This window comes from Cygnus atratus, chromosome 9 (assembly GCF_013377495.2).
Source record: "Cygnus atratus isolate AKBS03 ecotype Queensland, Australia chromosome 9, CAtr_DNAZoo_HiC_assembly, whole genome shotgun sequence".
NCBI lineage: Eukaryota > Metazoa > Chordata > Aves > Anseriformes > Anatidae > Cygnus > Cygnus atratus.
The window spans coordinates 11,376,894-11,404,700 of NC_066370.1; the positions used below are offsets into that span (position 1 = coordinate 11,376,894).

General features: G+C 46.9%; 3 protein-coding genes across 10 annotated transcripts in view; 1 reads left to right on the forward strand and 2 right to left on the reverse strand.

Moving 5' to 3' along the window:
- PAK2 (p21 (RAC1) activated kinase 2) overlaps window positions 1-15,426 on the reverse strand; it is a 46,096-nt gene extending 30,670 nt beyond the window's left edge. The window contains exon 1 of one of the 3 annotated variants that reach the window (XM_035545059.1): window positions 15,269-15,426. The gene's annotated coding sequence lies outside the window, so the exon portion shown is untranslated. Of the gene's footprint in view, window positions 1-14,278; window positions 14,470-15,268 lie in introns of those variants that run through there. The other 2 variants (XM_035545054.1, XM_035545060.2) reach the window with 2 other exon arrangements.
- A 2,739-nt stretch (window positions 15,427-18,165) lies between these two features.
- On the reverse strand, window positions 18,166-22,917 carry PIGX (phosphatidylinositol glycan anchor biosynthesis class X). The gene is made up of 6 exons (XM_035545062.2): window positions 22,783-22,917; window positions 22,626-22,689; window positions 22,242-22,383; window positions 20,697-20,910; window positions 19,511-19,611; window positions 18,166-18,443 (listed from the first exon to the last, which is right to left on the reverse strand). Exons 1-6 carry the CDS (start codon window positions 22,826-22,828, stop codon window positions 18,282-18,284), a joined length of 729 nt encoding a protein of 242 aa, XP_035400955.1. The 5' UTR covers window positions 22,829-22,917; the 3' UTR covers window positions 18,166-18,281.
- CEP19 (centrosomal protein 19) lies at window positions 22,449-26,683 on the forward strand. Of its 6 annotated transcripts, none has more exons than XM_035545065.2 (3): window positions 22,449-22,710; window positions 24,890-25,088; window positions 25,388-26,677. In XM_035545065.2, the coding sequence occupies exons 2-3, from the start codon at window positions 24,959-24,961 to the stop codon at window positions 25,747-25,749; spliced, it is 492 nt and encodes a 163-aa protein (XP_035400958.1). In that variant the 5' UTR covers window positions 22,449-22,710; window positions 24,890-24,958; the 3' UTR covers window positions 25,750-26,677. The 6 variants fall into 6 exon arrangements, with proteins under 6 accessions (XP_035400958.1, XP_050568578.1, XP_050568577.1 ...); XM_050712621.1 differs by having other exon boundaries at window positions 22,580-22,710; window positions 24,890-25,093; window positions 25,371-26,683; XM_050712620.1 differs by lacking the exon at window positions 22,449-22,710 and adding an exon at window positions 23,099-23,478 and having other exon boundaries at window positions 24,890-25,093; window positions 25,371-26,585.
- Window positions 26,684-27,807: the final 1,124 nt, after the last annotated feature.

Below are 27,807 nucleotides of genomic sequence, written 5' to 3' on the forward strand. Positions count from 1 at the left end.
GACCCATGAAAGCTAACGGTTATTTTGATTTAACTTTCCTTTATGGGGAGGGAAGAGGAAACTAGGCTAATCTGAAATATTCCAGCCACGCAGAGACTCTAATTTACGAGCATAAGCGAGCAAGATACCCCTTCAAATGATGCAACTGAGAAAACAGCTTAAAAAAAATAAAAACCTGAGCATGCCAGGCATTAATTCTTCACTCGGATTGATGCAAGGACACATACTAGCCAAGCTGACTGCTCGGCAAGGCCAACTGACTGATGGTGCCAATAAATTGCCAGCATCATTTTTGCAAAATTAACCGCCACGAGCACCGGTTTGCCTGCTTCAACCACCAAGGAGGCAACCACGAATTGTACGAGCAGGTCCTGCCTTGCCAACTTCCCCTTACTGCTACATGCGACAGAGGCAACGCAACACTCCCACTCTACCGATAGTACCGGAGAATGTCAGCCTTCCGCAAAATTGCATGAGGTGACACCCAGGAGAACGCACCCAGCTAAATCCTTGCTGTTTTATCTTCTTCATATTCCTCGATTTCCCTCTGATTTCTGCAGAATCACTCAAATATAGAAGGGAACACGCAGCATGGGGGAACCAGCTGGCACGTAACTGCCAAGCGAGGTAGTTGGGGGGAAAAAAAGGATGATCAAACAGAAGCAACAAAAGCAGAAGAAAAGGAAACTATCTTTTGTGAATGAGGAACAATCATCTCCAAAAGCACAAAGAGATGCTTACTGTGGACCAAGCTGCAGAAGACAAATATCCTGTTACTGGAGTATTTGAAAGAGTCACTGAGCTCTTTCTAAAGAAGAATTTTCGTCTAACCCTTTGCCAAAGTACCTCACAACCCAAAGCAATTCAACTATTTACTCCTTAAGGAACTCTGCAGATGTGCATAGCCTTGCACTGAAAACGTGCTACGGTATCATTCAGAAATAAACGCAGATCCCAGCCCTCTGATGAGCGACCACTGGTAGACTTCCTGGCCTTCAAACGGCCCTCTTACAGCCAGCGCTTCTCCCCTCGCAGTGCTTACAGCCAGGCCATCCCCACCCCTCGGCGCAGGCACAATAAAGTGCAACTTTCGTAGAGTCATTAATAAAGATGAGCAAAACACCGCCGAGATTCTGGCAGCCTCCCAAACTGACGGACCAGGTTCACAACGTCTGCCTATCGAGCCGAAGACACGGGGCGATAAGCAGAAACCTCGGTAAGGACAAATGTTTTCTCCCAAGGTTTCACTTTCTGCCTTTTTGAACTGGGAAGAAGGATTGTTGCAGAACTACCAGCTACGATTTGTGATGGAAAACGATATCAGTGGGGAAAAATCAGAAGAGGCACCAATTAGAGACAGGATGTGCAAGAGCAAGAGTCCATCAGTGCACGGAAAATTTAAGCAAATGAGCGATACTTCATTTCACAGCATACTGCAGCCATCTGCTAGCCTTGTGATACATCTCTGCCTTCTCCCTTTAAGTCACGAGTGGCAATCGACTCCCACCTGAATTCTCGTTTCTGCTTCATAAAATAAACACGGCACTATTGAACTGTGGAGGCATATTTCACCGCAAAACAAATTAGAAACTGCTCCTCTGCTTTCTTGCCTCTGAACTCTTGACACAGCTCAAACGCCACAGATGACAGGACCAGAGGGGCCTCCGAGGCAGCTGCCGAGTTGCTTCTGTTCCCCATTTCCCCTAAGCCCGGCAGGGAAACTCACGAGGCGAGGCTACAACACCATCATTGCCAGCGGAGAAGAGAACTGAGGCAGATTTGCAGGTACCCACATCCACACTACACGCAAAGCGGCCCTCGCAGGCCTGCAGGGCACGGAGGAGGAGGAGCAATTGAAGCAAGAAGGATGGATTTCGACGCCCTGCCGCAGGGCTGGGGAGCTGCCGCCTACCAGCTGAACTGAGGCCACGCTTCATTTTATACAGCCCACAGCCACACTCTGCCTTCAACGAACCATTGTGCAACGCTGCATAATGATAAGATGAGCTCAAAGGTGTTTGAAAAGCCTCTTCAGCCCTCAGCGAGGAAATTACTTACCCCTGCTCTACCAACTTGAGAACCTGAGTCAACTGAAGAAAGGAAAGACAGCCTGCAGCACACAGCACATGCAAATCCAGGATTCGAGTTGTTCATGCTTACTCACATTTCTTTAACTAGAAGACTCTTCTGAGCCTTTATTTTCACGAGCTGAGATCTCCTGAAGATCAAAGGAGAATGGGGAAAAAGGCAAGTAGGGAAAGTTTACAAGGAAAAAAAAAATTGGAGGCTGTATCTCATCCTTGAGACTCTCTCTTAATTAAACCCAGCATTTACAGGCAGGGAGGGATCACACATTCCAGAGCAAAAGTTATTGGAATAAAGGGTAGGCTACCTGCAGGAGGCACCTACGCATCTCCAACAGCGCGCACAGCTGCTGTAACCCAGACAGTCGCCACTCACAGTGGCACTGACGCCTCCCTAAAAGTGGCAGGCTACTGGTGCGGTGCAGAGAGAGCACCAGTAACTCTGGGAGAAAGCAGAATGGTTTTTAACCACCCAAATCCAGGACGATGGTTTACGAGACCACAGCCCACCCATCCAAACTGGAGGCCCGGGACGAACCGGAAAGGGAGCGGGAAACGCAGCGTGTATCAGCAAGGCGAGGAAGGAAAAAAGATCCGGCCTTTAGGGATCCATCACTTTCCCACCACACCAACAGAGCTGTCAAGGGGAAAAGAAACCAGGGAAAAAGATGAAGGGAAGAGAGAAGTAGCTCCCTGCATACGTGAAGAATGGAGCTTTTGTTTCACTCTAGTGGTTGGCCAAGGCTTGCTTTAACTGCAGTTCCTGACAGCAGAAACCCCTGGGGCACCAGTCTGGCGACTCCAGTGGTGCGGAGCGGGGCTGGCACAGATGCCGCTCACGCTCCGAGCACGTCCCGCAGCACGGAGGGGTCCGTCGACTTCTTCAGCAACTGAATTCCTACAGGAGAAGCGTTCCCTGAAGCATCCCCACCTCTGCGCTGGGGAAGTTCACTCACCACCAGCTGGGAAGGCCATTAGCAGCACTGAGCTCTGAGCCCTCGCAGCAACGCAGCTCCTAGACCTGACCGCTGCCAGAAGGACCTGCAAACGCCAACGAGCGCCATCACACCGAGCCCGCAGCGAGCACCGCGGCCACCAGCGCTCTCACTGCCTCAGCTGCCCTGCTCGCAGCTGGCGATACCCACAGAGATCTCAAGGCAGCAAGCGAGGCTGTGAGTTTAGCAGAAAAAAAAATCCGTGAGAAAGCAAAACATTCAGGAAGGGTCACCCCAACCTTCCTCTAGCGGCAGCGGCTCAGGACTGCAGGATGGCATCAGTAAAACCCCCAGGCTTCGGCTACAAAACCTCACCAGCACTATTTCCACCTGCAGTTAGCTTGCTGTGCATTTCAAGCTTGTCCCAGTAAGGAAGAACTTCACTACACTTCTGAAGCGTAAAGTTTCACAAGTTTTATACGAGTGATTGGCAGATTTATCCTACTATATTTAACCTTACTAGCAAAATCAAAGGTCATCCAGATGGGGCATACAAGGAAATTCTGCAGCCACTGGCCCAACACCATCGCCCACCCTTCCCCGTTAATTCAAACGGCGATAGGACAAAAAGCACAAACTGTAGCTGTCACATCTCAAATCAACAAGGATTTCGAAGCTGCTCATGCACACACCTCTTCCTATCTGTAATTTTGTGTTCAACAGAGTAGCAGTGAACTGTTACCACCTAAAACACAAGACGGGAGCTGAGCAAACTTGCTGGATTTGCCTTGCATGCTCTGATACATTTTCTGGTTTGTAGCTACTTCTAAAGAACACACACTTACAGAAGTGCCAGGTTATTCCACCGTTTAATGCAGCAAGTCCCTAAAATTTAGGCAAATGTTCTCGTGTGTGTTTCAGGAAGCCAAGGCACTCATTTTGAACCTGGAAAGAACATCATGTTCACCAATTTACACTCCAAAAAATGGATATCAGAAATGAGTTGTTTTTTTTTAAACTAATTTTCTAACTTCTTCTGTGTTTATTACCACTAGATAGGCATCTTTCAGCTCACAATCAAACATAATAAAAATATACGTATATACGTATGGAAATCACAGAATCACAGAATATCCCAAGCTGGAAGGGACCCACAAGGATCACCGAGTCCAACTCCTGATACGCATGCGGTGATTGAAATACCAATCGTGAGCGGTCCAACAAATTTTCAAAGTGTTGTAACAACTTTTTTTTTACATTAGCACTCTTCTCAGACATTTCTACTTTATCCCTGTTTTTCTGGTGGAGCACTAGACGCGCATTATCTCTAACCATCTCCAGCTGTTCCTATAGGATGCTGCAGCACCACAACCATAAAAATAGATTTTACAGCTCAAGAATGAAACACTTTTTAGAAATAAAAGGACAAAGCGAGGAACACGGTCACCAACTGAACAGACAAAATACTGTGCAAGCTACAGTTAAACAGGATAACCAGCACGCTGTGAAGCAGGAGAGCTTCCAAGGGAAGCTGCCAAGTTAAAATAATATTGAAACAGTTGACAGAATATTGAACTTAGGAAGCTGCAAAGGCCTTTGAAAAACTGCTCCCATTGATGTCACTATACTAATTACGACAAGAATTTAACACAGAAGCGGTGTATTTGAAACCAAGGCAAAAAAGTTTTTAAAAGAAAGAGTAAACATCTTTGTGTGAGGTGTCTACTACTGGTGACAGATCGTCTTTGGGCACCTCTCTTACGGGTTGCTTAACTTATCTAAGATGTTAAGCAACCATAAATGCAATCCTATCAAACTCAATACTCGGAGTGGTTTCTCGGGGTGTTTTACACGATTAACATTTCAGGTATCAGCTGAGCTCCAAGGCCTGGGATAGCCGGGCAAGGAAGCTCAGTGCTGTGCAGCAAACTCATAAGGGCTTTGAGATTGTTTTTTGTTTGATTGTTTTGGTTTTTTTTTTTCCTCTGAAGGCAGAGGGAGAAAAACAAATCTGAACAAACTAAAAATGTTTTAAGAAAAACTCATCAGATGCTCAAGAACCAACAAATCCTTATCTGTCTCTCAGAGCTAGTAACCTGCTTTAAAAGGGGCTTGAAAAGATAATAGCCAAAGGCAGGCGAACGACAGAAACCAATGTCAGGCCAACTCGCACTAAAAAAATAAATAAAAGGACAGCACTTGGATAAGGTTAAAATGAAGTAGCCCTACCAGCTCTGTATACTAGAACCGTACACGTGCTCAGTAAAGAAGGAATGAACTTCTTACAAGCAGAATGATAAAGTTCCACCAAAATGTTAACAGAGAAGTAGTAAAGCTTCTGAAAATGCCTTTTTGAGAGGCTCGGGGATTTATGCACGAAAAGGATCCAGTTCTCAGCTCTTGTTTTGCCTCATTAGCTCGGCTCCAGCAACAGCTGGGCAATTGCAATGCAGCTGAAGATGTCCGTGAGGATGAGACTGAACTCGCATAAAACAGACTTGGAACGCTAACAACCAACAGCTACAAAACACAAAACTTCATCCACAAAACAGAAGCATCCTTCCATACACACATACCACCCCAATTAAAGAAATTAAAGCCATTTACTCCAATAGAAATAAGAGAAGTCAGTGCACCAGGCGACACGCCCACGGCCTGACCCAGCACAACTACCTCTGGGCCTTCCAAATCCTGCCTCTGATTTTCATTTGTAACACTACTAGATGCTACTAGTCAGTCTGAACACAGGAACTAGGGCATGAAATATTTCTTCTGCGACAAGTCAGCATAGAAGGCTTACAAATCTGCAACTATAAAAATTCAAACACTTTTTTAAATACAGTTTTTATTTTTCTTAAATCTCCTCTCATAGAATGTATGGTAACCATGAAAAAAAAGTTAGCCCTAATATAATACCTCTAGAAATGATCAACTTCCCAAGGGCTTGTCACCTAAGGGAAAATTTTCTCAGGTCCTTTCAATTCTGTTAAGAAAACAGGAAGCGAACTTCAGCAAGCAATTGCTAAAGAGTAAAACAGAGATAAAGATCTCTATTAAACTCGTTAGTAAAGAGAAAGCCCACAAGGTATCAGTCCGAGCAGTCACTCGCCACCAGTCTGTCCCCACACTGGTCACTGGAAAATGCACCTCGGCCCCTGCCCCGCAGGTGTGCATGAGCACAGCGGTGCGAAGCCTGCTGATGCCTGCACCTGGTTAAATAAAACAGCATGAACAAGAGAAAGGGACAACTAAAACCCCCGGTTTTGAGGATTACTGGCAAGGTACTGCCAAAAGGACAACAATGTTAGGGGTTACAAAGAGAAAGCCGTTTCAGCAGCATAGGAAACAGTCGCTCCCGTTAACCAGAGCAAGATGGAACAAGAGTTGCACCTACTTTCAGTCTTGAGCAAGACTCTTGAAACAAAATGCTTTCTCCAGTTAACACACCATTTTTAATTTAGAAAGTTAGCGTCTTACTTTGGCCTGCTGGCTTTGGAAGTGATAAAGTAAAGCCCAGCCATCGGCAGCCCCTTTGCTAAGTAAGCCCTGGTAGCAAAGCGCTGCCACAGACCTCCTCCCAAAGATCTTCCCTTCCAGGGCAGAGTGAATCTCCCACCACGGCGTGCTTAGTCTGACAAGACAAGTCGATGTCAAGAAAACATCTGACAAGTACTGCTTAGCAGCAATGAGAGAATGAGGAAAAATCATATAAATCCGTTAGTTAATGCAAACGTTGTGCTGCTGGAGTACCAAACTCAGCACAAGCATGAACTAAAATATATTAAAAGATCATTTCATTTTGATATTTTCACTTATCCTCCATTCTTGTAGTTTATTGCCACCTTTCTTACCTCATTATTTTCTTAAAGACACTAAAATTTCATTACATTGGATGCTCCAAGCTCTAGCAATATTGCTGTGATGTGATTGCTATCACAGAGGTTTCCCGGATGTCTTAACTTCTTCCACATGGGTAACGCTCAGCCCCGTTTTACCTAGCAGAGGCACATTCACCGGTGCTGCAGGGAAAACTTTCCAGCACACGCCCAACCCACCAAGGAGAACGAGAATTATTCCTCACAAAAGATGAAGTATTTCGCAGGGGAATAACTTCTAAATAAATAAGAAAATAAAAGACAGCACAACCACAGACCAAAACGCGCAGTCGTGCTTATGAAGAAAGCCCCCAAACTGTGCTGAACTGGTCTGAAGGTTTTGCTTCCATTTCCACCAGCTATGTGGAAAAAGAGACTGGGATCTAAAAATCTCAGCACTGTTAGAAAAGAGAAGCCAGACCAAACCACTACTGCTCCACACATCTAAGACCCCAGCAAGTAAGAGAAGGCTCCCTGCCCCAAAGAACTGCCTCCACTCCTCAGTGCTCGGCTTGGACGGGAGTATCAGAGAGCCTCAGCACACTAGCACCAGGTTAAAATTAACTGCTAAATCGCTGAAAATCCTGAGCTTACTTGCACCCCAGAGTGGGAAAAAAGCTAGGGGGCAGCAGAAAAGATTTCACCAAGCGTACTTACACTCAGTGATTACATCCCAACTCTAAAAAAGCGTTTCACAGCTTGCTTCTGTAACTGTGCTAGCATTTTGCACCTTGAAAAGGCCTCTCCCAACGCAGCCCGTCATTTTACTATCAGAAACTTACCTTCTGTGCCGTAGAAAAAAAATGGTAACATTTTGTAAAGAACTCTACAACTAAAAACCAGTTTGTTCGTTGCTCCACACGCAACTTTCCTCCTATTATAAACGGGACCGTTAGCGTCAGATCAAGGAGCAAACCTTTCAAGCCAAGTTTAAGATCAGCGCTTCCTTCTGCGGAAATTTAGTTCCCTGACACAGATCGCTGCAGTCAGGGAAGCCACAGCACCAGCCTGGGACAGTGGGTAGAAACAGCTGGTTTGGGGCCAGGGAAGAGCAAGACTCTCCCCTTCCCCCCTCCAACCCAAAGAGCTAGCTCTCGTGTTGACCTAGTGTAATACTGAACAGCATCCTTGCATCTCAGACACTCAGCATATTGAATACCAGCATAAAACATCAAGCATTTCACCATTTCAATCACTGCGTTAGCTCAAAAGCAGCAAACCCAGTATCAGCCATCCTAAATCATTCAGGGCCTCGGGTTCAGAAGACGACCAAGCTCAGATACAAACATTTTGAAGCTGCCCAAGCTGCCCAACCCTAGTGCTACGTTCTCTATTCCCAAAGCACGTGAGCTGCAGAAAAACTAAAATTCCTCACATCTGCCATGGCACCGTGACTTGTTGAACTAAGCGGTCTCCCTGCACACTCCCAGCTCACCAACACGGTGGTGAGAAAACTGCCTGGCCATGTGTGCTCACAGCAATGGTGCGTGTGAAGAAGCCTGAAGGGGCTTACAGACACGTAGCTGGCACTTTTTAAGGGTGATCACCCTCACTCTTCAGTCCTTTTTCCCCCAGCACCCTCAAAGAGCAGTCGAGGCTGGCATTTCAGGCAGACACGAGCACCTCCGGGCTGCGGGACGGACGCGACCTGCCCGTGCCAGAAGAGGCAGCTCCTCGCCGTGACCTCCGAAAGGCCAGAGGCCCTTTTCTGCAGCACCTGGAATTCGGCCCAAAATCGCTTTTCCCTCAATTCTGATATCCTGAAAGGTAACAATTTTTAATTTGTCTAATTCTTCATTGGTCAAAGAGTTTAGCTGAGAAACAGAAGAAAAAGATGAAAAACTCTTACATTTCTTCCCTTTTAACCTTTTTTGTAATGTTTTGAAATTTTCAAGGTCACTTCCTTTAAAATATTAAGTTTTGTTTTGTTTTTTAACAAGCAGATAATACACAATACACTCAGCCCCTTCCAATGAACCATTTCCACAAGGAGCTGCCCAGCCAGCTTCTGTCCAGCCTCAGCATAACGAGGCCCCAAACCCCAGAAGAACTCTTTCCAAGAGGGTGGCATTTTGCAGGAGACAGGCTGAGGAGAGAGCGATTTTCACTTTTGTTCCTCCAGGCTCCCACTTCATCAAAGACCCTTCCAAAAGGGAAGAGCTTTTTAAACATTCAAAGGTGATTTATAAATCATCTCCTGGAAACAGTCTTTTCTCTCTCGTCCAAGAGATAACCCTGGTAGCAGAAACACTTCTGGACAGACTGTAAATGAAGAACGGATACAACTTAAAGTATTACATTCATTTCCAAACCAAACCCCACAGCACTGGATAAAGCTTTAACTTCACTGGTGAAAGAAGCTAAGGGAAAGCCTCTGTGTGCTGACAGTTGTAAATTCTTGTGGGTACACAATGAGTCAAACATCCAGGACCAGCAACTAAAGCAGCAGCAGGAAACTTCAGAAAAAAGCAGAGGCTGAATTGGAAAGCCTTGTTAGTGCATTCCCAGCCCTTAGCACACCTGCCAGCTGCCCTTATTCTGGTTCACGTTACGCTAAATCCCTTTCTTTATGCAGCATACCGCTTGTAAAGCACGGTTGCCCTAACACGTAGACTCCTTCCTACAGCTGCTTTTCCTTGAAACGAAACTCCAGCATTAGAAAGAATTAAACCTGTCTTATCAAAATATCTCCTTTAAAGATAGGAAACAATTCTTGCTAATTAGCATAGAGCTAGAGAACAAAGATTCAAACACCAGTGTTGGCAGCAGGTAACCACGTATCCTCCAGGACAACATTCAGGATTTCAGTAGTAAATTCATGCATACAGCTTTGGACAAACTCGCTGTTACAAGGGAGCGACCGGTTTTATACTGGTCAACTACAGGACCAGAAGAAACTTGTGTATTTGAGCAGACAAACTGTGTTGATCCAGGACTAAATGACAACTGAAATTTTTGACAGGAACAATGATGGAAATCTGCCACGGCAATGTATCATCTTTATCCAAAACCCATCTTTGCACAGCTGTGGCAGGGATGTCTTTTTTCAAAGCTTAATATCTGCAGATGCTCATGCATAAATAACCAAACACTGCTGCTTTTCTCAGAGCCTGTTTTCTTCTTTACTCACCATCCACAGTCAACACACCCACACCAATGCTGGGCTTACATCTTTTGGGAAAAGATAACCTATCTACTGCACAAAGCTTTCTAGGAGTAATATTCCATTCCCCTAGCAAGGGGCGTTCATTAAAACACGTTCTAAGCACCAGTACATCATTGGAAGAGGAAGCAAAAATTTTTAGAAGCATTTTAAAATTCATAAACAGAAATTAGACACACTGAGAATTTCAAAATCCACTTGCCTTGACTGGAAAAAAAAATAAGAAGAAGCCTCACCAACTTCTGCAGCATTTCAATATCTCATCACCTTCAAATACATAAGGAATGCCTTTTGTTAATTCACAGGGAGTGACTCCGATCACCTCAAATTCATACAAACAACAAAAAAAACGTTAATTTTAAAGGTGCATTCCTAACCTCACAGAGAGCAGAACTGCCCTGCATGTGCCAGACCCTCGTACAATCTCAGCGCTGTAGCAGCTCGGAGCAGGGCACTAAGATTCAGCTGCCTGGGGGAAGGACCCGAGCTTCCTCCCATGCCAGCCTCTGGAGGAGGATGCCAGAAGCAGAAGAGTTTAGCAAAAGGCAGGACTCCGCAGATGCAGTTCCAAGATGGGAAGTTTCTCCCTCAAGAGCGATAAAAGGTGAAGTTTCACATCAAATAACTGTTTGCCAGAAGCTAGTTTAAAAAAAAAAAAAAAAAAAGTTCCCATCCAAGACCCACAAAGAAAACTCCAGCAGGTTGTCCAGTAAGCTGGTCCTCCCCAGCAGCTCAGGAAGGCAAGCAAAGTGCCACCAGCACTGGGCTGGGAGCTAAGGCATGCTCATGGTTACCTCTCAGCGAGGAGAAGCATTTTCAAAGCCTGTTTAATTCCAGTTCCCAGCTGGGAAAACAGAGAAAGAACAATCAACATAAAAAACCTACTGAGTCACATACAGACCGAGGCCTAAACCAGGGGTTTCCACCTGTTTCAGGCACTCCACTAATCGGTTAAAACACCAGCACTGAAGTGCACATTTTCCAGCTAAACCAAAGCACGACTTGACACGAAACCACGCTTGGAGACCTCACAGGCCACGAGCAGCACAGCAAGGCCTAGATAAAAATGATGAGCTCTACTTACCCTTAGCAATGTCAAGTCCTGCAAACACTCAGAGCTTGCCCGAGATGCCTCCCCACTCAAACCGACCTTGCTGGGACACAGAATCAATCCAGCACTGGGCCAAGTGCTGCATTTATCGTTTCTGAGACTCAGCCGAGTAGCTCAGCCTGGCATTCACGCACTTGGGCTGATTAGTTATCTTTAACGGTGCTACACTTCGCAGGGCAAGGAGCAGTAAGTAACCTCAGTGTTTGCGACGTAAAACTTACTGGTAACGTCTGTTCAGCTACCACAGCAGGTACAGAAACCTCTCCAAGACAACACTGTGCAACTACAAAACTCCTGAAGTTTTGGGCCAAACTTGATTTATACTGAGGAAGGAGGTGTCTCCTTGGAAAACTGAAAATTGAGCAGGCTGCAGTCTTTCCGAATCTCTCCTCCACTCCAGGACAGCGCCTCTGCTTTGATGAGAAAAGAGAAGAACTGGCCCCAGTAATCAAGTTTCTAGAAAAAAGGAGAGAAAGTTCTACAACCGCCTTCTTTTGGCAACTCGCTTGCACCTTTTCCCAAGTGCCGGCAGCGCTGTCATTCAGGAGAGCGCATTAGCTCTGCGTCTCCGCAATCAGCCCACTCCTGCTGCTCCAGAGACAAGTCCTAGTACTGGTATTATTACATCGGTATTAATCCAGCTTGATAGGAATCCATTTGATCAGCTCAAATCTGGTCCAGGCCCATTATTCTCATGGAACCATCTCAATTACAGCAAGCAAACTCATCCAATCACCACAATCAAAATGCAGAACTCACTTTATTTTTCACAAAACATCACCAGCAGAAACTGTTTTACATTAAAAACGGGTGCTTGAAGAGCTTGAAAATGCAGTTTCTCGAACGTCTCGTGGCTGAGCTGAGCAGGCGGCGGCCCTGTACGCGTTTTTTCTGGCTGCTGAGGAACTCACCCTCCTCCTGCTCTCCCCACCTTTGCACCTCCACTATCTTTTCCCCCTGGTTTCTTCAGGGAGTCAACTCACTTTCAATGCCTTCTTCTCAAGTCCCAGTTTCTGACCCCAGAAACTGATCTTTGCTCTGGTAGCACTGCGCCCAGCCATTTAGAGCGGTGTCCCTGTAACTACAATTTGTTTTCAAAACAAGTCACTTTTTCTTTGTTGTGGCTACGCACAGGCATGTCAATAAGTGTGACTGAATATACTGGCACAAAACTCTCGGGGAAGCTCTCAGCGCCTCAGAAACCTCCTAACACAGAAAACAGATAAAAGGTTAAATTAAAACAAGACTGATACAAGAACTCTAAAGCAGAAGTAGCTCTTATTAGTGAAACACACAGACCTACACTCACATCCCTACAGCCTTTATACCGGCACAAGGACAAAATCAGAAGCATCAATACCCTTACCGCCTTTCCTAAAGTTATTTAGAAACCAAAGGTGCTTGAATTTTCCCTTTTAAATGCAACTGAAAGGCTGACTTAAACAATGCAAGCATGCATGAGTTTTTAAAAGGACACATTTTAAAATAAGCACAAGATGAGACCTGCCATACATGGTCAAAGCATTCACCCATCCACTCCAGCATCTATCCCGGAGAGGAAATGAGAGCAGGTGCCTCCGGAACAAATCTCCCCACGTTGGCCAAGCGGGCGAGTTGTAACCGGGCCCAAATTTCATCCCAGTAAATCAGCCCCTGACAAGCTGCCCCAGAGTAGCTCAGAGCGTGCGTGCCTCCAGCTCACCGAAACATGTTGCACTCTGTTAAAACTTCAAAATATATACAACAGACGCTGGCAGACATTTCTGTTGTTGCCCATTCAGTCGCCCAACATTTTTAATTATGACATCTGCACAAAGCAGACACTAATCCTACGTGCAAGGCAGCTCAGAGACTCTATGTTACTGTTTCTCTAGCATTTTTGTTCTAGCCTCAAAAACTGAAGTATCCAACCAGTAGAATTCAGAGGATGGCTTCTCCTTCCTCTAAAACATCGCTTGGTGGATTCTGACTTAAACCATTCCAATTCCTTTAGAGATTCTACTAAAAAACTCATAATGCAAAGGCTTTACGTTTTCAGCTTCTGTGCCGCTTCTATTTCAGTCTATTAGTCTGTAACAATAAAAGACCTAATCCCTCCACTCTCCGGTAACATAAATCTGGAACAGCGCATTTGGTTACACGTGGATGTTTTGTAGCCTGCTTCCACAGTATCTCTGCGAGTTAAATCACCTCCACCTCCTAAAGGAAGAAAGTGAACCACGAAGTAGCCAGTTCCCTTTTTTTTTTTTGGCGGGGGGGGAGACACCACTCCGGGATGCACACCCTGAAGTCAGTCCACACCGAAAAGTACAGCCTAGACTTTTAAAAGAGAAAGCTCGCTTTGTCAAGCATAAAATACATCCAAAAAAAAGAAAAAAGGCAAACCCAGAAAAACACAGAAATAAGACGATTAAAAAAAAAAAAAAAAACCACTATGCCGTGCCGGAATGACACCTTACCATGCTGGTTACCGTGATACCTCCAAAAAGCACTGTTAAGCAGCCACAGCCCCCCCTCACCGTCAGATGCACAGCACCGACGGATGACGACGATGATGCTGCTGCCTGTGGCCTGAAGGCCAGCTGACGGCCTCCGGGCTCCCAAACAAACCTCCGGGAGGTTGCTCACAGGCACCAGGCCCCCAGCTCGGGCTAGAGCCGCCCTCATCGCCCCCTCGGGCCCTGCCGGCGGCTGGTGACAGAGCGACGGCCCCGGGGGCAGGATCGTGCCCCCTGCCCGGCCACAAAGGACGCGGCTCCCAACCTGCGCGGCACCTGGCCTGCGGAAACCGCTCCGAGCGGGGTTTTTCCAGCCTTCGTACCACAAATATCCCGCTGCTTCCCCCCACACGCTCCCCCCCCCCACCCCGCGGCAAGCACGGGCTCCCCGCGGGGCAGCGAGGGCCCCTCACGGCGCAGCGCCGCCGCCCCGAGCCCCCCTCACGGCCGGGCCGGGCCGATCCCGCTCCCTCCCAGGCCCCAGGAGGCGACGCCGCGGCCCCTTCCCGCAGCGCCCCGCAAACGGGGCCGGCGCCGCCGCCGCCCCGCCGCAGGCCCGGGAGGGCCCCACAAAGGGGCGGCGGGGCCGGCAGGTGGGAGCCGGGCACTCACCGGGCTGAGGCGGCGCCGGCCGCCTCGGGGAAGGGCGAGCGGGGCAGCGGGGCGCGGCCGCCACACGGCGCCTCTGCAATGGCGGCGGCGGCACCCACCGAGGCGGCGGCGGCGGCAGGAGCCGGAGGGGGAAGCGGAACCGCCGCGCGTGGCCACAGCCCGCGAAGGAGGGGCGCCGCCGCCGGGACTACAGTTCCCGGCAGCCCCCGCCACAGCGGGGAGTCGGAGGTGGCGCGCGGGGGTTGACGGGAAATGTAGTCCGCGCCGCTGAGGGAAGTCGCGTGGGCGGGAAGGGGACCCCCGGGAGCCTCCCCGCTGCCTCCTCACGGCGCAGCGGTGTCCCCCTGGGGAATGAGGGGCCAAGTGGGCGCACCCCCTGGCCGCTCTGAAAATAAAAACAGGAAAACGCCAAAGGGTAGATAGACCTTGTCCAAGCCAGCTCTCACCCACCCCTCGCTTCCGTCTTTTTCTTTCAGATGTATTTCCTTAGTATTTCGTTGATGAAAACCAGTTCGCCCCCTGCTGCCTCTCCCTCAGGCCCACCCTGGCTCTCTCGAGCCTCAGGTGCAGCTGCAGCCAACGCTCCCAGCAGCCAGGAGGCCACAAACGGGTGCCTGGGAGCACCAAGCAGGTTGAGCTTCCTTATCCGCACCATGTGCCACCCTTCCTCGTGCCCTGAAGGTACTGGAAGGGGCTCGTTTTTGTACCACAACAAATTAACACTTTCTCCCACTAAGTTTCCAGGTCGATTGGGAGTCCACGAGCTTGGCGCTCAGCATAACTTCTGATGTTGCCACTTCCAACTGCCACTGAGCTGAGCCATCTCTCGTGTAACTACTCACATATCCAGGTACCAAGAGATGCAGCAGTAACACAGCTGAGAAAGCAGCATATGTGCCCTCGAGTCTTCTCCCCTAGAATTCCTGACACACCTAATCTTCCAGATTAGACTTCCCCAGACATCCACCTGCCCTGCAGCTTGAATCTCACCTCTTCTGTCAGTCCAGGCTTGAAGCAACATCTGATTTTTCCTTCAGAAGGACACGCATCAGGTAGCCCCTCTTGATAAACATCTTACAAGAAAGCTTCCCCTACAGCCTCACACCAGCACACAAGTCCAAACAGTGCTTATCAGCCTTTCCAGTTTCAGTTTGCTTTCAGCTACTTTAGGTCATCATTTTCTGTTACTCTCCACAGAGTTACTGCAGTGGTTGCTCACAGTAACCTTTTCCCTAAAGACCCACAATATTTTAGCCACTTTCTTTCTTTATCACTTCTCCTTTCATATTGCTTTGTCCCTCTCCAACTCTGTTCCATATTTGACTCTCTTTTTCGCTCAAGCTAATTCATCTCTGCGCCATCATGTACCTCTCAAGAAACTACAGATTTTATACTTCACGGTTCCCTCAGCTCTACTTTCCTTCCCTATAAAACCTTGCTTCTCTTTGCTGCTTCAGCCTCATACCCCCGAACCCACCCTATTTCTGCTCCAAACCCTTTTCAGAATCCTTAACACCCCTCCCATTCTTTTGTCTCGCCAGGCACATCTTTTTAAAAGAAACTAGGAGTACTTTGTTGCTGTTATACATTCATTGGTGATTCAGAAAGTCTTAACTCCCAACTTGGCCTTTAATGCCCCCTTTTCTTTCATTGCTGTAGTTCCTTTAATTCAGTCCTTATACCCATTAATGATGGATAAGTTGTATCCAACCCATGTATCTATGTCCTCTTGCTAACAACTCAAACCACCAGGCAGTCACCTCATTTCTGTCTCCACAGCTGCCAGATTTTTTTCAAAGAATTTTTTCACTGCCTCACAGCTCCTCTGCACTTAAAAGCAATTCCTGCAGGACTGGTACCTACATTCTGCTATCTGGCACGCACCAGGGCATGCCTGTTAAATGCAAAGATTGCTTAATGACTGTAGTTTCTGGTATAGGAGAGAAAGTTTAACTTGGAGATCAATTCCTTCATGCTTAACTCTACAATATTTATTATACTTACTTACAACTTATTTACAACTTTTAAAAAACATCTACTGTACTTTAATTCAAATGCTGTGCATTAAAAAGAACAAATACTTGCTATTTGCCATAGCAAAAGCATCCACTGAAATTTCCGCAACTTCTCTAATATTCTACATTAATCAATGTTACTCCAGCTCACCTGAAAACCTCATCAGTGGGATCTTGATGAATTTTCAGTAGATATACTTAGTAAACCAGGAGCCACACAAGCTGATTAGTGCACTGAAAACCCTCCCTCTTAACCTCCAGCAGCTACACTCCGTTCTAAAGTCAACAATCTGTTTCATACTAACAGTGCTAAGCCCCCTATAATTCAAGCCCCTCCTGCCACAGTTGCTCATAGAACATCCTACCGCTAATGCACACTTACATTCTCGCATCATCACTTGCACGCATTTCCAAATCATCTACTCATCATGTTTAATATCTTGCAATATTTTCCTCATTTGTCACAAGGAAATTAGTTTCCTTTCATTAGACTGCACTGTCAGGCAGCTTGTTTTAGCATACTTGTGATTTTCAACTAGTCTTATCTGATGAATTGTGATCTTTCAGGAAATAAAGACCTGCCAAGCCGAGTGGCAATCTGGGACATTGCCATTCCACGAGTCAAACTGCAACACAGAATGACGTACCTGCACCGGAGAGAAAGCACAAGGACAAACTCAACTCTGGGAGTTAAAAATGCCACTCAGAGGCAAGTGTTACAGCCTCTCTCCTCAGCCCTACTGCAAGAGCCACCAAATCTCCCTGCAATCGTCCTCTTTAATTTCTCCCTTCCCCCAAACAGATGCAGTGCATGACGCCTCTGAGGTAGTGCATGAAGTACTGGCGCAGCCATCATCATTCAGCACAGTCAGGGGAAAACAAGAGCCCAGTGTCAGAGCACTCGCCAACCTGTCGCGGGCAAAGTCACAAGACGAGCTCTCTATTGAATTCCAGCAGAAGCAGAGGAAGGATGCCCAGGGGATCCTGAAGCTACAGCTGGACAGTGATGAAAGGCTGATTCTGCTGTGAAACAGTCATGGCTGCATATAAAGGAGGACAGAATTTAAAAACCAGCATTTTCATTGATCTCCCCCACACTCCCTCAAAAATCACCTGCTCTTAACTCCCTGAGGTGTAACATTTTCTCCAACCGCCCCTGTGAGTAAGGTCACAATGCCACCTACTGACGATTAAAAACAACAACCAACTTCTGTCAATCCAGAGCAACTCATTTTTTCCATTAAGTAATCCTTCCATTTCCATGTATTTATTAACTGCTCTGATGGCTGAATGCAAGTCTTCTAAATGTTTGCTTCTAGTTTGTATCTTTTCATCAGCTTTAATCTCCCAAGGGAGATTCTTTTAGCTTCTGATACAGGGTGAAATTCCTTTCAAATTTTCTAAGCTCTTTCAACTCTGAATGATTTGACCAAGAACAGCTAATCCCTCCTAGTCCTTAGCAGAGTACAAATTGTTTAAGCCTTCTACGGTCCCAAGTAAAGAATGCCTCTTTGCAAAGTCACGCATAACCCACGTGGACAGTTTAAACAAGCTTCAAATTCAGAAACATTTATGACTAGATAATGTTTTTCATACCCTTAATAACCACTCTCCAATCAGGTGGTTTGAATTCAAGAAATTACAAACACCTCTGCAAGGAACAGCACTATAGTTGAAGCAGGCCCTGGCCTGGGGCAGGGAATCAGAGACTGAGACTGTTCCTGACTATTGCCACACTGCCTGTGGCAGTCCTTTCAGCTTTCTGCAGCTCTATTGCTATCCTCCATCTGCTTTGTCTATTCACTATGCACCAAAGTGGTCTTCTGTGCATGAAAGGTGTTTGTAAGAATTAGGCTGAGAGAACTATAATCTGTCATGGGACCTACATGAATTACCAAGATATATACAGTAGAGAAGGATTCACTTAGGAACCCAATGTAACACTGAGTTAGTTTTTGCTGCACAGAGCTCAGTCGCTCCTTGTTTCTTTATTCTGAGCAGGTGACTAGGGAGAAGAAGTGTCCGTGCTTGCATACAACAGCAAGAATCAGACTGGAACAGAACACTGTGGCAAGAAGAGTCACGACGCACACTAAGGCACTATGTTGCTTGAGCCCCACTGGAACCTGAAGAATCAATTCTTCACATGCCTACAAAGAAAAATACATGAATTATACACATTTAACAAGCTGTTTCTTTCTGACTGCAACTTAGAGGACTAGTAACCAGACCGCTATTTAACTAGCCCTTTGCTAAGGCTTGATTTTTTAATCCCAGAAGAAAACTGAGATGGAACTTAACGTTTCGATTTACTGCCCTTAGAGAGAGCCAGTTGCTCTTATTGTACAAAGCTCAAAAAGTTTCTGCTACATTTTGAATAGTAGCCATTTATATCCCTCCGCGGCTTTGTTCTTACTCTAAGCTTGCCAGTGAGGACATGTACATAATACAGCACTGAATAGAGACACTCTCTGAATGAGCATTTTGCAGATCACTGAGAAGCCAGTTTTCTCCATGGGAAACAACTATTTGGCTTCTCTGTGATGCAGAAAGCTCCAAAACATGTAACAGACATCTGCAGATATCTTAAATGTAGGAAAACATGCATGTTACACAACCAACAGATTTATTATTACACAAATTAGTCTTATTTTTGAATCTCTATGCTAGCACAACCTTTTTGAGTTTGTAAAGCAGTTGTTGATCACACTAAAGATCCAACTTTCCTTAGTTTTGAACACAGGATAAAGAAAACTTCATCTAGACACTTAGCCAATCCAATAACAAACAGAAGTGGCCTTTTTTAAAGATCTTACTCCTTCAACTTTTGGGAGTTTATTCCTTTTTCTATTAGATAGGAACAGGGTTTTCCCACTTTGCTACTCATCTGAAAAACCTATACTGCAGAGACTTTTCTTAATTTAGTGCCAATTATATCGTAGGATTCCAAGTAAAGCATTAAGGAAAAAAAAAAAGAAGATGAGGAGAGCAGCCACTGTCAAGAGCACAGAAGAGCACCGAGTGATTGCAGGCATGTCAGAATGGCAGGATGACACCCATTAAAACCAGGTCAGAAAGGAAGAAGGGAGCCTCTGTAAGAATTCACACAACAAGGCTTTTATCGATTAGGTCCTGTGCTCTGGAAGTTGCTCATCGCAGAAAGAGGCAGCAACTGTCAAACAAGAACCAAGAACTGCCTTCAGAAATATGAACTCACAGGTTTGTGTGTTGCGCTGTACCACTGACAGGGGTAGTCCCTTTTCCCTGAGCAGGGAGCTTCCACTTCAGCAGGCTTCCAACTCTCCGTTGACAGGTGATCTACATAAGACAGATACAGTGGATACCTATGGAAGAATCTCACCCCATGTGATATCTTGGACCTTCTGTCCTTAATGGGGAAAAGAATTCACCTTTGGCCTGCGCACCCCTCAACTCTAGCCACGCAGTTACGATTTCTCTTCCCCAAAACCATGGAAGACATTCTTCCTTTTCTCCCAGCTGACCTCCTGTTGACGCATGCAAGAACTCCCCTCCAATACTTTAAATGCTTTTATATTAATAATAAATATTTTTCCTGCTTATCAATATTAAACATGGCAGAAAAGTTAGAAATATTTCACACTCCTTTAATCTGACCAGGCAGTCTTCCCTGCCCCTAAGTTTATCCCAGAAAATCATTGCTCAAATAACACCCAGAATAAGATAAAGGAGCTGAGAATCAGTGGCACATTTGATGTGGGGGGCTAGCAAGAACAATTTCATGAAAAATTAGTACAATTTTTAGCAAAAACAGAGAATGCCAATGTTCACATAAAATATTCACTGTCAGTGGACACCAGGTTCTTGTTTTAGAGGAATTTGGGAACCACAACCATCAGGAAAAGTGTTTGCTACCCTTTCTCCCCTATTCAAACACAGGAAGAAAAGCTTGGAAACCTTTAGAATACTTTGGTCGCTCTAAGTACCTGACAGTGAATAATTTTAAATACACACTGCACAGCCTCAGCTGCCACAAGAACGCTGTGAAAACGTTGGCTGAGCAGCTGACCTTTTAACAAACCAGGGCCTGCAGGGGGTGTGACAAATAGACCAACTGCCAGCGCTTACAGGCAAGAGAGCCCATCCCTACAGTACAAGGGTTTGATGGCAGTAGCACAACTCCAAGCAGTCTGTTAACAATCAGTCTGCCTTTGGTCAGGCAGCAGCGTCCATCCTAATGCACAGCACATGCTAAGAGGAAGACAACGTGGCCTTTATCAGGGCTGCTATCCTCCCCTCATGTTCATGTGACTCCTCCACTCCAGGCGGAGGAAATTCCACCTCCAGAAGACAGGTATAGATCCAGATTCTGTACTGCTCACAGCTCCTCGCTCCCCAAAAAGGGTACACAAAGAGCATCTCACCATCGCAGCAGCAGACCAGTACTTCTGGACTCTTCAGAGCAACCAGTGCTTCCTCCCCGTCCCCTGCTGGTCGGTGGTACCGCACATGCACGGGCAAAGCACCTCTGAAACAGCGCAAACAGCGAGGGTCGCGTTCCAAGTACAGGAGAACCACAAGGCCTGTGGCCGAGTACTCAGGAGCCTCCACATCAACGACGTCAGGAATTAACACCGCCTGCAAGTAAACAAAGATCCAGATGTGGTCGCAACCAGAATCAGCAAAGGAGAGAGAGATGGGGAAAAAAAAAAAAAAGGTATGAATATTTCATGCATGATTATGGGACTTAAGTGCTCACAGTCTGCTGCGGTAACCTAATGAAGCATCAGAAGGGGAAAAAAAAGTTTAACTCCTGCATTAACATGCTGGTCTTCAGAGCACCAAGGAAGCTCTACTGTTGGAGTTTATTCTGTGTGTAGGGGAAGGGTTTCGCATCTGCTTACTTTGGACCCCCACAGCTGTCTATAATAGCTACTCAGAAAATCTTTAAGTATCTCTCTGATACTTACCTTCAGCTGTAAAACTTAGGTACCCTCCCAGAAGATGCCCAGCACCAAGATGGCATTGGAAAGTGATTGTCTCCTCTTATTAGACATGGCGGATTACTACAATGCAATTCTAGTGGAAACCTTTTTCCTTTTTCTATTTTCTAACAGTGGGCCCAATTTCTTGGTTAGTAGGATCAGGTTGGAAGTTCTGTCCTTAAGCTGTTCCAAAACAGCTTTTCAACTCACTCTCCAATAAGTCATTCTTACCTATGGAAAGTTTGCAACGCAACCTTTCCGATAGCCTGACACTAACTGAACAGGCGCTAATTAGTAACACCAATTAGCAAGGCTGTAACTGCGCTTGCAAGCATTCCAACAGAAGCTGCTCAGTGGCGCTGCCTCTGTTTCAACTGAATTAAGCACCTAAGGAGATTACTATAAAGCCACGGCCTTAACACGTCTCTCTATCCAATACGTGAAGATTGTTTTGGAAGGTAAGAAGGAAAGCTGTGATGAAACAGAAGCGGTGAGACTCCTCAGTCAGGATCCACTTGAAGCACGCCGGGGAAGCCATTGCTTTGCACCTTTTAAGACCTCGACACAGCGTCTTGGCAGGAAGACCGAACAGCCCAGTAGAACACGCTCCCTGCCTGTTCCCACCCTGCTCCTGTATCGCTGGGGTTAATCTTCCTTCTTTTCAGTCTGAATACCGTTTACCACAGTTACTTATCTGAGGCTAAGCAGAGCTGACAGGCATGCCTACGTGTAGAAACATCAGCAGCACGTTACACAAAACGTGCCCTGTGCCAGGTGGTGCTGGTAAGACAGTGATGCAATGAGAAGTCACGAATATTACCTTGCAGCAACTTTCAGGAAAGGGAACGAATCACCTTGGTCCAAGGAGCCAGAAGATGACCAGAGAGTGCAGCTTCCTGAGCAAGGCATTCTTCAGCTGCCGGCAAAGCATGTGAACGTCCTTACCTGAGAGGCTGCAAGCGGCCTGACCTTCTGGGTCGTTACCTTCGTTAAGTTGTGCTGCTGTAGCGATGCCAGCTCGTAGGGATCCACGTAGATTCCTGGCGGCAGATGAGTTCTAGCAACCACCGAGCATCCTCCAGCCCACTCTCCGGTTTCCCCAAGGTCCACCTTCACCAGCAGATCCCTTAAACCAAGGCACAGAAGCAACACACTTACACCCACGTTTCACCAGGCGGCACACCCACCGGGAGACACGCAGGGAGGCAAGCTGCGGCTCTTGCGCGTTCAGCACTACGAACTCCGGTTCGCCCAGAGCCATCCCGTCCTCACCAGCCAGGAGCCTGTGGTTCTCGTAGCTCACCCTAACCGCGTCCCCAGACCCCAAACCCGAGCACCGCGCCCCCCAGACCCCAAACCCGGCCCCACCTGTGGAACCCCTCCTGCTGCAGCTCCTGCGTGACGGCGACTCCCCGGCCGGCAGCCTGCACCTCTGGGGAACACCACAGCGCGGGTGAGCGCCGGCACAGCGCCGCCCGTCCCTACCGCCCCGGACCGCGCCGCGCCCGGTGACCGAGGCACTCACGGAGGGCGCAGAGCAGCGCCGCCAGCCCGGGGCTCAGCCCCGCCATGCCGAACCTTCTCCTTACGGCCCCGCCGCCCCGCTCCCGCCCCGCCCCGCGGCCGGGCCCCAGCGCTGCACTGCGCCCCCCCGCGCGGCGGAGGCCGGGGCGGCCATTTTGTGGCGCGGGGCGCCTGCGGCCGGCAGGGCCTGGGCAGGGGCACCCGGCCCTGAGGTGTTGCCAAGCCAACGCGGCGGGCCCGGGCCGCCGGCGGCGGGAGGGACCGGGGCCGGGGCCGGGGCCGGGAGCGGCGAAACCGGCCCTGCCTCGGGCCCAGCGCTGGCCGGGGAAGGCCGGGCCTCCGTAAGGGGCTGGGTTCGGGCCTCCTGCGGGCGCCGGGAGCGCTGCCGCGGTCCCTGTCCCTCCTCACCGCACCCCGGTGGCTTGTGCTCCTGTTTGTCGTTCTCCCCTAGGGATGTCTCTGCCGTGATTGCTGCTTATACTTTACAAAGGAATTTCGGTTGTTGGAGGCGTCGCTTCTCGTTTTAAGATACGGAAAGGGACTCTTAACTGAATTCTGCTTTTTTTTTTTTTTAGCTATTTTTGTTTTAAAGTAGAGCCACTGTTGTTAATTTTCAGTATTGAGGAATATTACTGCGAATTTGAACTGTTTACTATGTGTTTTTAACAAAGAAGATTTCTTTCACCTCAACTTCAATGTAACTTTTAAAGATTACTACTTTTTCTTGATTTGGAGACATAATATATTTTTAGTTTTGTTTTTTATAATTCCATGCTTTGCCTTCCTGCAGGCTGTAGCGCAGTCAGAGACAGAGACAACCTGGATGTTTGGCATATTTTCACTTACTTAAAACCAAAAGGAAAGCAATGCGTACATCCAGTGTACTGAGCTGGGAAGGAGGATCTGCAGCAGCATTCCGGGGTCTTTCGGTCTCCTCTCATATTCCATCGAACTTGAAAGAGTGGGGTCAGAGCTAAAGGAGAAGCAGACACCAAGGAGTTCTCGAGCATTTTGTGTGTGGACAAATATTATCAGGCAGAAAAAGAGAAGTCATCACTATTAGCCAGGTTAACGTTCCTCTCCCCAGTTGCCAGACAAAATGCTTCAGAGAAGAGCAAGAAGGATAATTATGGATGAGCTTTCTAACCTTGTTCATTTCATAGCTGACCTATGCGCTGAGATACTTGAGGGTTTCACAGTCCTTACTTAAAAATGAACTTCTAGGACATACAGTCTGGCCTTGCCACCTATATAAATACAGCTATAGATTTAGCGAGTCAGTCAGCTCTTCCACCCCATCCACCTCCTTCTCCACCTTTTATGTGTGGCAAAAGTTCCCTGTTCCTCCCCACACAACAGCGTAGTATTTTCAAACCTTAATAAATCATTGACCTTCATGATCATTATATAGCTTAAACTCTACCAACCGTAATGCCCTACGTCCAAAGCATTTCTGCTTGTCACTCTTAACTTCTCAGTTTCCTTAGTGGTCTACTTTAGCTTGAAAATGACTAAACAAGTGGATGTCATCTCTCTTCAAAAGCAATGTCATATTTTCATTGATTCCTAAAAAGGAATCTAGTCATAGTTGTTCATTTTGAATCTCCTCTCTCCTTATCCCATCCATCATTAGTCATAGATATGCTGCTGTACTGAGATCACTCTGAAACCATAAGAAACCTTTACAAAAAAACAGACTTGCTGCCCCTCTTCTTATAATGTGTTTTTTTTTTAAAAAAGGAATTCCAGTGTTAGATACATCAACTGTATGTGTGCAGGCTTCTCCCTTACCTTATGAAATGTGCTTTAGGTATCATTTGACTGTGCAGTTCTTTACTTAGCTGTGGACCAAGAATTTAACTTGTGTGTGATACATAATCCAGATTCAAAAGCCAAGAGGTGACAAAAGCGTAAATGAATCCTCGAGAGTCATTCTGCTCCCCATGCCCAGCTCAAATTGTACATAGGGATGTGTTCAAGTCGCCACAGAGTTAGGGAGACTTGCACTGTGGTGCACATTGTTACTGAATGTGGGTTACTCTAATCCTGAGAAAAGACAACGACCAAGAGCCACTCATGCTTTCTTTCCCTTTGTTCCTGTTTTTCAGTGAGCACTGAAGTTGCTGAGGACTCTTCCAATAAAACCGAGCACACTTCAGCTGTCAGCAAGAACTGCAATGGCTTGCGTTGCGAAGAAGTGCGGCATTCGCTTTAAGCCTCCGTCCGTTATCCTGATCTATGAAGAAAAGGACAAGGAAAAGACTCGCCAGCGCATCATGCCTGTCAGGAATTTCTCCAAGTTCTCAGGTGTGGTATGTTTGCTTGCAGCATTCCCCAGTCCCCTCCACACAAAGGGGAGGAGCAGCTGGTCAGTAACACCATTTTTAGTCACTGCTGGGTAGCTCTGCACCAGCAGGCAGGGAGTGCACAGTGGGCAGGTTTGGGGTAATGCTCCCTCTCCTGGGAAGCCCAGGGCAGCATCTTAATCTGAGTAGCGGTGCTGCTTAACCTGGAGGTCTCACTTGTGAGGGCTTGGGAGTGGAGGATCTCTTTGTATGACGAGATTTGCTTGCCCCTGTAATTCTTCAGGGTGGTTTTCTCTTCAGACTGCAGCATAGCTGCAGAGCAGCTGAAGAATAACCCTCGGCACAAGGCTTATCTAGAAGGAGTCTCGCTACGTCAGCTGGAGAAGTTACACAGCTTGCTGAAAGGTCATCTGAGAGGAGAGAGTCTGGCTGAGAGCCTGGAAAAGGTACAGCGGGAAGAGACCATCGACCCAGAAGAGGATATGAACAAACTGGATGACAAGGAGCTAGCCAAAAGGAAGAGCATCATGGATGAGCTCTTTGAGAAGAATAGGAAGAAGAAGGATGACCCAGATTTTGTCTACGATGTGGAGGTTGAGTTTCCACAGGATGAGCAGCTGGAGTCCTGTGGCTGGGATGTGGAGTCAGGGGAAGAAGTCTGATTCCAGACAAAGATGACCTGGGTGGGCAGAGACAAATCCCATATGCCTAGCAGAGAGAACGGTGTCATCCTAATTACTCTGCTGCATCCTCTTCAGTTCATCTAGTTCATGAACTGAATTACATTGGCCATGGAGGATCGGAGGCCTAAGGTATTGCACTGGTTTCAGGTTTAAATGAACATTAAGAAATGGAAATGGGACAGCTGAACTTGGGTGTTTTTGGGTGTTTTTAATCTTTTCCTATGTAAGAGTGCCTACAATAATTTAAAATTATTTCTCTCTCATGTGTTTACATTTCAGTCAGCTTTGCCTGAGAACCTCACCAACTTGCCTTGCTATGATTTCTGTTCAGCTTCATTTGAAAATAAAGCGTTAAATATTTATATCTTGGAAGCAACGTTAAAGCCTTATTGTATGCATATGGTATTTACTGCTACTTGTTGTAATGTTAAACGTGTACTAGGCTATTTGCTGGATGAATCACCGCTGCAATGAGCATATTACTCTCATGTTCCCTAAGCAATGCTTAAATTTGCAGCTTCAGGTTACACAAATATAAATCTTTATTTTTAAGAAATGGTATATTTAGAGAATAAGTTGTTCTTGAAAGTACTCTGAAAAGGCAGTGATTTCAAACTGATGAAGTGGGGCCTTTTCCTTCCTTATGCTGCCAGAGATGATGCTCTTTCAGTAAATGCTCAGTTCTAGGAAAGTGTGCTTACACTATTTGAAAAAAGTAGTATGGTAGAAAGTCATAGAGTCTAGGGGTGGTGTTAAACAAAACTTTTACCACCGCTGCATCATCAGACTACAGTTCCCAGCTTGCTCTAAATAGCACCAGGGAAGAAACTGATGTGGCAGGTAAGCAAAACTACAGCAAAAACTCCTCCAAGTAGCATTTCAGTGATCACTGAAAAGTTTCTCTCTGCAAATAAATAAATATTTTAACTATCCCACTGAAGTTCTAGTCCTGTTGCCTACCTCACTGGTTTGTACTCTTCAAGACACGCTCTCTTGTAAGAACTAAGTTTAGGATTCTTCAGAAAATGATAAAATGATACACGCTGAAATGATAGAGTCAGTTCTGTGAAAAATCTTGCCTTCAGCAAGTCCTCTTCTGCACACGGGGCAACCTGCTGCAGGCAAGCAGCTGGAGAGGAGAGCAAACTGACTTCTGTCCTACCTGCTGAGAAGAAGCCTGGGTCCTGGTTGATATTTCCATTGCTCACAGGCACTCACGGTGCCAGCCGTGGTTTCCCAAGCATTGCACAAACCTTCTCCTGGCTCCTTACCTCATTGTTAGTCATCATTCCCTGTCTGCTGCCTTGTCCAAGGCACCCCTCCGGTAGAGCCTCTTCCTGCGCAGCTCCTGGGACTCCAGTGGCAAAGCCAAGGCTTTTAACACTTCTGTTTGCTCCAGAAAGCCCCCACAGAGCCAGAGCAGGAGCCCTCGCTCTCCTGCAGCAGCAAAATCAGCCAGAGAACCCCAAATCAACCACATGTGAGCAAAGCTGCAGAAGCTAGCGATTACAGCAATCAGCGCAGCCTGCAAAGTGACTTTTTTCTTGGTGATGATGCAAGAGGAGGAACAAGCCCAGCTTGCCCCAGGCTAAATGCAAAGGTCTGGCAGCTCGAAAAGCCCCACGCTTCTGCTGCCAGCTGACGCCGTCAGATCTGGAAGTGGTTCGGGGGCACAGGGCCTCACCGGGGTGGCTCGCGGGATGGAGCAAGCCATGCAAAGCAGGAGGACACAGGCATCTCCTTCCCTCCAGAGACCACATGGGTTCCACAGGTGATTTATTGTGCCCTGGGGGAAGGATGCTGAGTGCTGCTTGCTTTTTGCTCTCCAACAGCCTCCAGCCTCTTGCCATAACAGTATATTATGCCCAGGTTTGGAAAAACTTATTAAGACTTGCAGATGGGTTTTGACAAAGAACCGTTAATAATAACTAAAAACACAGAAATGAGGCTGCAAGAGAAAATACCTTGCTCCTTTTTTTGTGTTTTCCCTGGATGGGGCATCTGGAGCTTAACGCTTCCAAAATCATAGCGCAGTCA

Coding starts and splice junctions, on each gene's coding strand:
- PIGX (XM_035545062.2), bottom strand. CDS start 22,828: ATGGCGGGGCTGAGCCCCGGGCTGGCGGCGCTGCTCTGCGCCCTCC. Junction 20,911..22,241: donor AGCAGCACAACTTAACGAAG/GTAACGACCCAG, acceptor GTTTACTTGCAG/GCGGTGTTAATTCCTGACGT. Junction 18,444..19,510: donor ACAGCGCAACACACAAACCT/GTGAGTTCATAT, acceptor TTTTCTTTGTAG/GCATGTGAAGAATTGATTCT.
- CEP19 (XM_035545065.2), top strand. CDS start 24,959: ATGGCTTGCGTTGCGAAGAAGTGCGGCATTCGCTTTAAGCCTCCGTCC. Junction 25,089..25,387: donor GAATTTCTCCAAGTTCTCAG/GTGTGGTATGTT, acceptor TTTTCTCTTCAG/ACTGCAGCATAGCTGCAGAG.